General features: G+C 41.9%; 1 protein-coding gene across 4 annotated transcripts in view; it reads right to left on the reverse strand.

Annotated features, from left to right (window-relative positions):
• Positions 1-12,248, reverse strand: part of DYNC1I2 (dynein cytoplasmic 1 intermediate chain 2) — a 45,027-nt gene that overhangs the window by 24,565 nt on the left and 8,214 nt on the right. For 2 of the 4 annotated variants that reach the window (XM_077319731.1, XM_077319729.1), the window contains exons 3-4: positions 9,831-9,945; positions 4,366-4,510 (exon numbers count right to left, since the gene is read on the reverse strand). In XM_077319731.1, coding sequence (XP_077175846.1) covers positions 4,366-4,510; positions 9,831-9,945 — 260 coding nt within the window. The remainder of the gene's footprint in view (positions 1-4,365; positions 4,511-9,830; positions 9,946-12,248) is intronic. The other 2 variants (XM_077319732.1, XM_077319730.1) reach the window with 1 other exon arrangement.

The raw sequence follows: 12,248 nt of genomic DNA on the forward strand, positions 1-12,248 counted from the left end.
TGGCAATGCTAGGAGGAATGATCAAAGCAGTTTTAGACAAGAAATACTAACTTTTTCTACGCTTTATGAACAATTTACCGAACAAGAAGGAAAACGCAATCTTGCACACAGATATTATGCTATGAGCAGTGTCATGCAGAATCAGATTTGTAAGAATATACACATCTTAAACAAAGGGACAGTGTGCTGAAATTAAGGAAGCAAGCAAGCAAATTACTTTTATATCAGCAGAACAACAACTCAGACATACTGTTGAGAAATTAAACCGATCTAATTATACGTTGCTTTGAACTGACACGGTTACCACAGACAAGGTTAAAAATATTAATTATTCCAAGCATAAATTCACCAGCAGTCAACAGATAAACAAACAAATGAAGTGCCATCCTAAGAAAATTATTTTCTGGGACAAAGCCTCATTGAAGAGATCGGAGTAGAACTGTTAAGAAAGCTTCGATGTTCTCTCAAGGATAAAGGTAAGCATAAGAAGTCCCTCCGCCTCTCTTGATTAGGCGCAGAGAAGCTTCAGGGTACAAAGATTACTGCAGGGACTAGATTGGTAGGGCAAAAAGACAGAGGATCTCTCTTTTGACCTCCCATGCCCTTCTACCCTGAAAAGCAACTGGAATCAATGGTACAAGGCACTGTAATAGGGCCAAACGGAAAGCCCAAAATTCGTCATCCTTACTCTTCCAAACACAGACCTTGCAAAAAAACTAAAAACTGCCCTTCTAGCTTAGAGCTATCATCTAGCTGTTTACCTGGCCTGCTTCTAAAATTGGTCAGATGCCTTGAGGAAGCCCACACACAGGGCATGAAAGCAACAGCACCCCATTTATTATAAGTTCCCAGCAGTTAGATGTGATTCTTTCCTATTCTGAATCAGATCTCTGGTTTATCAAGGTTACTCTAATGGACACGGACTTTTCCAGAGCCTCGGACAGACTTTTCATACCACCAATTAGCCAATTCTTTTCCATGGCGATGTATGGTGCCTTTTACAGGAAAAAAAGATGCTGTAGCCCCCCTCCCTTTCCTGGCTCTACAAATGGAGGTTCTATGCAAGTCACCATAGCCACAGTTAAACCAATCCTCCATAAAGTTGTCCAAAACACTCTTAAAGCTATCTAATTAATTCCATATGTTAATCATGCATTGTGTGAAACCCTACTCGATTTTGTCTGCTCTGAACCTTCTGCCTCAATTTTACTTGGGTGACCCTACAGTACGATGAGAAGAAATAAAAATGCCTCTTGTCTTAGTTCTAAAATCATTGTCATGTCTAAACTCCTTAATCAATTTTCATGCAAACCCCAAATACTTAGGAATTTCCTCACTGGGAAGGTGCTTCATCCTCATTTGTTGCCCTATGTATCTTCTCCTTTATAGAGGATATGACATCCTTCTTATCAGGCAATTGTATATGATACTCAAAATGTGGCCATACCACTGGATTCACACAAAGGCATTATGACACTTAAGTTTTTCTGTGCCTTGCCTACTCATTCCTAAATCTGGGTTTGTCTTTTTCACTGTCACTACACACTGAGTGTTCATTCTCATGTCACATGGAAGATCTATGATCAAGATCTTTACTATTTTGGTTTGTTCAAGGTCACGGCTGCAACGTGGGGAGTGGGGATATTTCATCAAACCAGCGTTCTGATCTCACTCGCTCTCCCAAAAGCTGCTATTGGTCCTGCCGGAAACAATGTACTGGTAACCCATATGGCCCCTGTTTAATTTTTCCCTCATCAAGCAAACATCTGCTACAATGAGGGGAGGATTTTCATCAAGACAACAGTACATGGGAAAAGGATTAAACCCTTCTTCGTCCTCTTCAGACATTGTGACCTCAAACTGAATCAAATGTTGTCAGTTTTAATACAAAAGACACAAGATCCTTGTAGTGAAGTTCCAGACAGTTAGCTCTGAACTGATATGATCAGTGATGTTCATAACAGTTCTCTTCAGGTAACCATAATCAGTTCAGATCACTGTCAGCACATAAAGGAAGTTATTTTCCCTCGATGTACTCTATTTGACAATTACACGGCATTTCATTCACCTCCCCCCCCCACCAGTCACAGATTTGGAGAGTTTTTCCCCAGTCACAAATTTGTACAGTCAGTTTTGGATCTTACCACTGCAGAATGATTTGGTGTCAATTGCTAACTTAGCTGCCTTCATTAATCATCCTTAATAAACAGCACTGATATAAAACCTTAAGGGGACCCCCCCATTGCTACTCTGCACTGTAAAAATATTTGTTTATTCTCACTCTGCATGTTATTTTTTACCACAGGACAGCCAGCAATGGGGGGGGGGGGGCGATGACAATCAAAACCAACATATTTATTGCTCTCCTGAAATGCTCTAGTTTTTCCTAAAGTTTATAATATCCTAATTTCTTATGTACTTCCCTTTTCTCTCTGGCAGGGATTCAATGGCTTGTTCTACCCTCACACACCACCACAGAACCATTTCCCTGAAAACAATTCTCCTTACATGGTCTAAATGAAGCCCATAAACATAAAACAAGAACTGTCCAGCCAGTCCTCCACCAGCTGCGTTGGCTCCAAGTGGAATTCTGAATCAGATTCAAAGTGCTGGTTCTGACTTTCAAGGCTATACACACTCTGGGAAGAATATAGCTAAGGGACTGTATCTCTGAATACAACCCCTATAGAGTGCTGTGTTCATCAAATACCAACCTATTAGTGGTCCCTGGCCCCAAGGAGTTACGTCTAGTCTCAAATAGGGCCAGGGCCTTATTGGCTCTGGCACCCTCCTGGTGGCATGAACTCCCAGAGGAGATGAGGGCCCTGTCAGAGCTTGCCAAATTCCGCAAGGCCTGTAAGACAGAGCTCTTCTGCCAGGTGTTATGCTGAAGTTAGAGCAGTAGATAACATCACTATGAGCCCCCTCTACCTTCTTACACTGTGCACACACTATGGAAACATAGCTTCTGGAAAGGACACAGAGCTGTCATGCGTAAAACAGAGCTGAAGTTACGGAGTACATTTTTGACATGTGTTTGCTCCTATGACCACATGTCTGGGTTTTATTGTTAATATAAAAAGAGAGTTTTCTTACATGGCAAGTGGCAGTCAGCAACCTATTGCTTTACTAGCTCAGTTGCTGCCAACCACTCCCTGACAAGTCATTAAGTGGGTACCGCACAAGGAGAGCCCATCCTCACTTACTTATGGAGAGCTGATCCTTACTTACCCTCTCCCCACAAGAAACATCCCACCCCTTAGCAAAAGTACATGCTGTGACAGTGAACCCAAGGGCCATCACCAACAAAGTAACATACAGCACATTCTTATTAGGCCAAACTGGGAACACGGCAAACATTGTTTGTTTTTCGCTGGACTAGAAAGCAATTGAAAGGTTCAGTGATACATCTGTTCAAAAAGAAAGCAAGGTTCAGTAACGCACAGTAGCCAAAGAGGAAAGTCAAAGAACCAACTAAGTCAACAAGGATCCGTCTTGAATAGGCAAGGCCTATACTGACCAGAATGAAGCAGCCTTCATTACAGTCAATATACCTAAAGAACAGAGCTGACTGGATGATACAAGGGGCAATGTAGGATACCATAAAGACACTGACCAACCGACTGTGTGGGCCACCAGTGGCTTTGCCAGTTGCCTATCTAGACTTCTGATCCTCAGTCCACCAGAGAAGTGTCAATTTGTGTAGGAGCATCATATCTTTTCATTGCCAAACGAACCGCGGACTTCTGAGATTTCTGAGAAATATTACAAATACATAACAGCTTCAAGTTGTGATGCTGTTAGTTTTAATGACTTCCTTTTTCCTCTCAACATCTCAATAGTTAAGGGCACAACTCTAGAATCTAAATTAAAACACATTCCAAATGAGCAGCTCTCCAGAATGTATTATTAGACACACATCAGTATATGACCTATGTGAATCCTCAAACTGCTTCACAATAACAATATAAGGCGTGGTTCCTCCCCACCTTCTCTGTGTGTGGACACCTACCATTACTCAAATGGAAGGATAGCACACTTTGTTTCCCAATTCCCCTCCCCTCCCAAGGCTATAGCAAAGAACATGATTTCAGCTTTGGTACATTTCTGGATGTACCTCTCAGCTGGAAAGCTAATGTAGGATAGGAAGGTCACTGAACTCTTATTCTGGGTAATGACCAGCATGTGCCAAACAAAGGCAGAAAGGAGTATTCTCATGGGCTCTATGTTACAGTGGGAGGGATCGTGCCCATAAATTTTTGAAGCATATATTTATTCAATCATGTAATGCTACCTATCATAACATTATACTGCACTCATGAGACCATACAATATTGAACACTGAAATCTTTAAAAACAGCATACCTAGAACCAACAGCACCATCCCCGGAATCCTGGCTTCCAGCCTCACTTGGCGTGCTCACAGATTTGGAAGATGGAGACATTGGAGGAGGGACTAAATAGTGAAACAGACAGGTATCCGCTGTTACTAGTCGTAGAGGTTGCACAGCTTAGGATGTTTCCAAATTAATTTAACATGGAAGCATTAAAAAGTGATGGCAAACAAAAAAATAAATGGATGAAAATGAATAATAGAAAAAAAAGGGGAAAAGACAATGTTAACATTTCATGCTGGAGACTCATGCAGTTCTTGGCATTTAATGCATTTGGGGTTACATAAAATACAATTTGAACAAAACGCTGAAAATGAAAGAAAATGCCATTAAAAGATCTTCATGCTAAAGCTAAAAAAGCTGACTGACCAGAAACTAAAACAAACTATAAATATACTGAATCTGGGTTTGTTACATTTTGTAATTCCAGTGATGGGGGAGGACAGTGAGAAATATAAGCCATGATGAAATGTCCCTCAAATAGTATTATAAATTTGTAACTCTTCACTGAAGGCTGGGCTGTTGAACAAAGCCAGGATTTGACTGGTTTTATTCTCAATTTCTTAAAAACCTATTCTTAAGGGAAAGCTTGTTTGTTAACATTTTGTCTTGTGTGTTATCACAGGATGAAAACAGAAACATAGTGGCAAGCATCCTAAAATATTGCTAGAATTAGGTGGGTAGTTGTGTTGGTCTGAGAACAAACAGAACAAAGTCTGAGTTTGGTAGCACCTTTAAGACCAACAAAGTCTCATTCCAGATATAAGCTTTTGTGAGGAAGTGTGTGTGCACATGACAACTTATGCCTTAAATAAAACGTTGGTCTTAAAGATCCCACTGGACTTAAAATAATGCCGTCTGTCCACAGTCACGAAATTTAACTATATAAAACATCCTATTTAAAATGCATACATTGTAGGCCTTTTAAAAGTCTTGCTAGTGCGATAACTGCAGTTTTGCATAAAGACAAATCAAAACACATACATAGTAAATAACTTTTCATTATGAATTTTATTAAGGTGACAGAAAAAAAATATATCATTATATATTGTGCTGAAGCAAGGGGAAATGTAACAACTTAGCTACAGATCTATTTAGCTACAGAACTATTTAAAAAGAACTGGAACTTTGAAAAACATCCCAGCTATCATTTCTAATTATGATTTACCATTCCAAACAAAAAAATTCCTCCCAGGGCTTTACTGTGTTCAGACCGAATATGAAGGGCAGACAACCACTTGCCTAAGCCTGCACCACTATGCTACCCTCTATGTTCAGAATGCTAAAAGACAGGCTTAAGCTGCATGAAAGTACACCTAAGCAAACACCTAATCCTATTGCAGAGCTCAAACCACTGGCAAAAGTTGAAAATTGGTTGTGATGTGCTGTTATGGCATCTTACGAGATGAAAAAATAAGTACTGACAAGCAACGCTGGATACCGACTCAACTCATTATTTGGGGAGTTTAAAACATTGTGCTTGATTTATACTGAATGTCGACGAAGTTCTTTGCCACGGTTTCAACTGGTTGCTACTGCCATCTATCGGCCATGCAACTGAGCAAGGGCTTCATCTTCAAGTGTTGAAAAGGGATTTTTATAGGAAAAACTGCCCCCCCCAACCCCTCAAACAGCTTGCATTAACTACAAAAGGCTTCTACCTATATTTACCTGTGTTTTTACGGTTCAGGTCTAAGACTGTTTAAATAAACTAAACTAAACTGCAAAAGGCCTAATTTTGGATGGACATTTAGAATCTTGAGGTGGGAAGAGGGGGAATATCATTTCTGAACAATCAATGCTGTTAAAAACTTCCCTGCAAGAGTACATCAAAGAATGAAATGGGCTACAACTCCTCCCCTGCTGTGCTTAAAAAAAAATAAAAGAAAACTACCTCAGGGTACTGCCACCTCCTATGTATGCCAGGCCTTCATAACTACATTCAAGATTGGGCTGTTAGTGAAGCAAAGCCAAACTCGTCTGCTTTAACTATATTAAGGTAAAGGTATCCCCTGTGCAAGCACCGGGTCATGTCTGACCCTTGGGGTGACGCCCTCTAGCGATTTCATGGCAGACTCAATATGGGGTGGTTTGCCATTCCCTTCTCCAGTCATTACCGTTCACCCCCCAGCAAGCTGGGTTCTCATTTTACCGACCTCGGAAGGATGGAAGGCTGAGTCAACCTTGAGCCGGCTGCTGGGATTGAACTCCCAGCCTCATGGGCAGAGCTTTCAGACTGCATGTCTGCTGCCTTACCACTCTGCACCACAAGAGGCTCTTTTTTAACTAAATTAGCACCTCATTAATAGAAGCCTTTAGTGGTTTGAAGAACGAATTAGCATTTGTTAATTTAAATATTATAAATCGCTAACTGATGAACATTTTTTGTTCCGATTATGCGCAGCTGTCCGAATTCTAACTATGATTGCCTAAATGTAATATTAGCAATTCCACCGTAAATAAACAGCACAAGATTTTCAATCTATGGGAGCTCCATGAGCACACTGAACTCTAATGTGCACAAACTTTCCTGTTCATTTCAATGCCAGGAGAGTTCCTCTAAAAAATAAAATAAAAAATGAGGTGTAGGCAACGAGCTGCCTCGATACTAAGGTGAATAAAAATACACTGTAGGTAAGTGGACCACCAGGTCAGATTAATGATCTCTAGAAATACATCACAATATTTCACATTAAAAAAACTCCTATGGTCCAAAAGCAATCATGATCCAGAAGACCATCCACAGTTATGAGATCAGAGACTAAAATTCCTCCTTCTGAATTTAGCCCCTGGTGCCACTCTCATACCTAAAATGAACCTTTGGATTACGGCCAATTTTTTAAGCCTTTTCACAGATTCTCTCTATCCTCCCAACCTGAAAAGCCAGTGAAAAAAGGGAGAGCCAGTTCTTTAAACAAACCCAGGGCCCACTTTCACCTGGTGCTCAATCTGCAATCAACCGTCCTTTTACTCTAAGCAAATTGTTTTAAGTCAATAACGTTACTCAAAATGAAGGACTTTTACAGCCAAAGGTTGAACCCGTAAAGCCAGCCCTAAAAACCAAAATTATTCTTTTGACACACAAGCAAGTTCTACCTGCACTATATGTATCTACTGAATTCCATCTATGTTCTTTACCCTTTACCAGTTTATAAGTATGGTACTCTCATGTCTAAATGGCATTTGGAAATGCATCTAGACTTATTTTTTTTAAGTAACAAGGTAGGTTGTTATTTATGTCACCTACTTAAAGGTGCACTTTTAGTTTTGCTAGTAAAATAGCTGGTGTAGCCCACAAAGTCAGAAAAAGTATGCCTTTGCAAACATTTAGGTGGTCACTCACAGTGCTGTGATGCCCCCTAGTGGCACAGTCCCCTTTAAAAAGAAAGACTCTTAACTACAAGATCTTGCAAGAAACCATCTAAAAGGGCATACCAAGCATACGACCCAGGGGCCAGAACTGGCCCATCTGGGGTTCTTAGCCAGCCCACAAGCAACTGTGGAGAAATCAGTCTGAATATAGTCCAAAGGGCCTATGTTGGAGCATTATACTTCCCATAGAGGTCCCGCCAGCATGGTGTAGTGGTTAAGAGTGGCAGCCTCTAATCTGACAAACCAGGTTTGATTTCCTCCTCCTCCTCCACAGGCAGCCTGCTGGGTAACCTTTGGCCAGTCACAATTCTCTCACAGTTCTCTCAGCCTCACCTACCTCACAGGACATCCGTTGTGAGAGAGGGAAGAGTAGGCAATTGTAAACTCCTTCGGGTAATAAAAAGCAGGGTACAAAAAAACAGCTCTTCTTCTCCAAATGCGGGCCCTCCCCAGAATCTTCCCGCGGATGTCCAGAGTTTGCACATTCCAGAGTTGGAAATCATAAGAGGCAAGGAGGGCTCATTTAGTGCAAAGCTCTGCACAGCCAGCTCCCTTTGGGCCTGCCTGCTGCCCTTGGCCAAGGCATTGGGCTGTGACACGCTGGCTGCCGCCACTGCCATCTCCTCCTCTACCCAGAGTGCACTGGGCTACTGCCTATGCAATCTGGGCTGCTGGAAAGATGGATGGCTGTTCATATGCAGCAGGCAGAATCTCTTTGGCTTTACCTCCCCAAGCCCAGCTGAGTGGCTTTCCACTTGCAGGCCAGCTGGCAGGCTTACAGAATGTAAATGTATGAACTGAGAGACTAACCAGGCATGTTGTGCACAGTAGCCCAGACAACAGAGAAATGTCCTGCACTTGTGCAAGAGGCACAATGCATGCAGAGCACTAAGGGTCAGGTACAGAGGAGGCCCACCAAGTTGGGCGAGCTGAAGCCTGCTAACTCAGTTATGAGTACCTTCTCTCCTGCTACCCTCCCTCAGCAGCGCAGAGGGGATTAAATAAAAGGCAAAGCCAAAATGCACACATGCTCCCTGGATTCTCTGCATGCAAGTGCTGCCTTATGCCACTGTCTAAATGCAAAAGGCAATTAAAGTGGAGTTGCATCACAGCTCCCTTTGTGGTTCAAGCTTGTGAAGGAGGAGGAGAAAGAGAAGAAGAGTTGGTTATTATAAGGAGTCTCAAAGCAGCTTGCATTCACCTTCCCCTTTCTCTCCCCTCAACAGACACCCTGTAAGGAAAGTGAGGCTGAGAGAGACCTGATATTGCTGCTCGGTAAGGACAACTTTGTCAGTGCTGTGGAGAGCCCAAGGACACCCAGCTGGCTGCATGAGGAGGAAGAGAGGGGAACTGGGTTTGCTTAAAGAACTGTTGAATTTAGCAATTTCTCTAATTCAGGGTTTGTTGGTGGATGCCACTTGGCCACCTATCTTTGGCTGTTGTGTCTGTAGAAACAGAATGCAACCCTTCATGCTCCAGCTCATCAGAGTGTCAGAGTGACATTTATGTCAGAGTGACGTTTATGTCAGATTCATTAACAAATGGGTACAACACCCTGTGGCCTAAAATTTCAAGAACCGAATTGCTAATGCAAAAATTACTATAGATGGTTGGAAATATTATGCATAATAACAACATACAGAACATTAGTGTCTGAACCAAAATATATTTTCAGTTTAGAAAGAACTGTTTCTGTTTTTACTGTTTTTACCCGAGTTCTGCTCCAACACCTTTTGAGGTATTCACTAACTAGCCAGGACAATATTATCAACTGTGATCTGCCAATCACTGGAGATTTTACATTAATAGACTCCTACTCATAGCAGTTCAATAAAACTGAAGGGTCTTGACTTTTCTGAAGAAATCACCTTAAAATTCTGACCAGTTAGTACATTAAGTGATGCAGCAATATAACATTTTCAGACCAACTGCCTGCCATTGCTGTAAAACTTGTGGCAACAACAAACAAACAACAAATACATGCAATGCATTAGTAATCCAGCTTTCATGCTACACTCGTGAGGGGAGGACATTGACATGATCCGTTTTCATCGGAGTTCTTACCCATCGGTGCCTCAGGGGTTAAGCCCATGCTTTGAAGCAAGGCTTCCGCTTCCCTCCTCTTCTTTTCAAGGTCAGACTCTTCTTGTACCGGCAGAGCATCTTTCTTCTGATCCGTCTGGAATTTTTAAAACGACAATGTTTAAGTGGCAGCAGTTGGCTTCGCACCTCCCTTGCGCTAACATGCAAGCAAAGAAGTCTTCACAAAGAGGAGCTTCACCGGTATTAGTTTCAGCAAGAGACAGATATTGTGGGGCTGCGTGATAGTTCAGCAGTGGAATAGGCTGCCTAAGGAGGTGGTGAGCTCCCCCTCACTGGCAGTCTTCAAGCAAAGGTTGGATACACACTTTTCTTGGATGCTTTAGGATGCTTAGGGCTGATCCTGCGTTGAGCAGGGGGTTGGACTAGATGGCCTGTGTGGCCCCTTCCAACTCTATGATTCTATGATTCTATGATGTAAGGGAAAGGGGACAGAGAGACTAGACCAAAGGCCTACCCTGTCCAGTCCTTGATTTCACTACAGGGCAAGGGGATTAAGAGTAATATAGGAATTTAGGTGGCAGCCTGCTGTGAGAATCATCTTAAAGTTACAAAGGGAAGGATGCCAGTTTTGGCTTAATGCTTCACAGGTTTCTCGTCACCCCCGTTAGCTGTTCTTATGGTAAACTCTGAGCCCAGCACACCAATTTGGCCAGTGGTTTCATGCAATGATGTCGGCTTTTCCTGTAATCATCTTTGCTAGCATTAGCCATCTTAATAAAGCTGTCACAAAAGATAAACCAGAGGTTTATTAATGCAGTGGAAAGCGACAAAATTCAAGTCTGTAAATAGAAGACCAGACAAGGGGCAGTGGCAAGGACGAATCAACTCCAAGCAACTGGGCACAGTCACTTGGAAAAAAAAAACATTAAACATGCCATTCTTCCCTTCCGCCTGGATTTTCAGGGCTTCAGGGTGCTATAGCTGACAAATACAGAGGCATATTAAGCAGGAAAAATATTAAAGTATGATCACAACGTTAACAGACTTAAACACAAGATGAGAAGTTCTTCACATGGGTCACAGCCTACATTTAACTGATTCTGTAAGATCACTGCGCTCACAAGTAACGCCTTTTGTGTGAAAGGGCTTAGAAAGGTTATTGCCAATCTTGGAAAATGTACCAGTATTTGTTAGTGGTGTGGGTATACGATACTCACACAGGACATTCATTTCAGACAATCACAATCGGAACAGGTTCATAAGCACTTCCTCTAGACTGCACTTTATAAAGATTTTCCTGCATTTATTGTGACATAGGATTCTGCCGGCTCAACCCTTCATTATCAAGTGCATAAAAGGCAAGATGTACAGCCTGCTGAAACCAGACAGTACAGATGAAAGCTGACTCCCACTCAAACAAATCAGATCCAGAGTCACCTGCATGCTCTGCTTGACACCTATTTTGTGTCATAGTTCAATCTGAGCGAGTTATAAGCATTTATGGAGGACAATTCGTTTTCTATGGTGAAATAATTGCCCATTGTCTATATCCAAACCCAGAAAAATAGTGTCATGCTTGCTAGTGGCCTCCTTCCAGTCACAGAGCCAGCGTTGTCCAGAATATACTGTACTGGTTCGAATCCCTGTTCTGTTGCAAAGTGTTTCATCCACAGCTTTTTACCATCACAAAAAAGATCTACATGTCTAAGGATTTTGTTTTTAAGTAGGATAGTTTCTCTGGTTTGAATTTTTCAGATGAGATTTTTGGTACTTGGCAGCAAATTAACCGTATTTGCCGGCGTATAAGACGACTGGGCATATAAGACGACCCCCCAACATTTCCACTCAAAATACAGTACTATGGGCCACTATGGGCAGCTATGTCTATCTCAACTGAAGTGCACCCGGCGTATAAGACGACCCCCCCACTTGGAGGCATGTTTTTCAGGGGGGGAAAGTAGTCTTATACGCCAGCAAATACTGTAAATACATCTATTAGAAAGACAAATCAAGGGCAATTCACCACGTCATTGTTTTGGTAATCCCAAATCTCTAGTGCATAAATGATAGGGCATGTGCCTCAACACATGTAACACAATAGTACCCAGTAGGCCTAAGGAAGCTGCCTTTTCTCCTGAAAAGCCTAATTTTGTAGGAAAAGTCCAGTCCTGCTCACCCAGCAGCTAGTGAAGGAATTCCTGCCATCCAGAAAAGGTGCTGTTACTCATGGTGGACAATGAAAGAGCAGAAAAGGCTTTGAGAATAAGATCGGTGCAGTAGTGCTTTCTGTAGAGTTTTGTAGAAAACCCACAGATGCCAATTCATATCTAGCCGGAGACAATTTCCATCCAGCTCACTTAAGGAAGAATTTGCCATATTCTCAATTATTAAGATTATAATGAGGAATTGTGATGTAGATTCTGAGTTTTGCAGACAAGC

The sequence above is a fragment of the Paroedura picta genome, chromosome 2 (genome assembly GCF_049243985.1).
Source record: "Paroedura picta isolate Pp20150507F chromosome 2, Ppicta_v3.0, whole genome shotgun sequence".
Lineage (NCBI taxonomy): Eukaryota > Metazoa > Chordata > Lepidosauria > Squamata > Gekkonidae > Paroedura > Paroedura picta.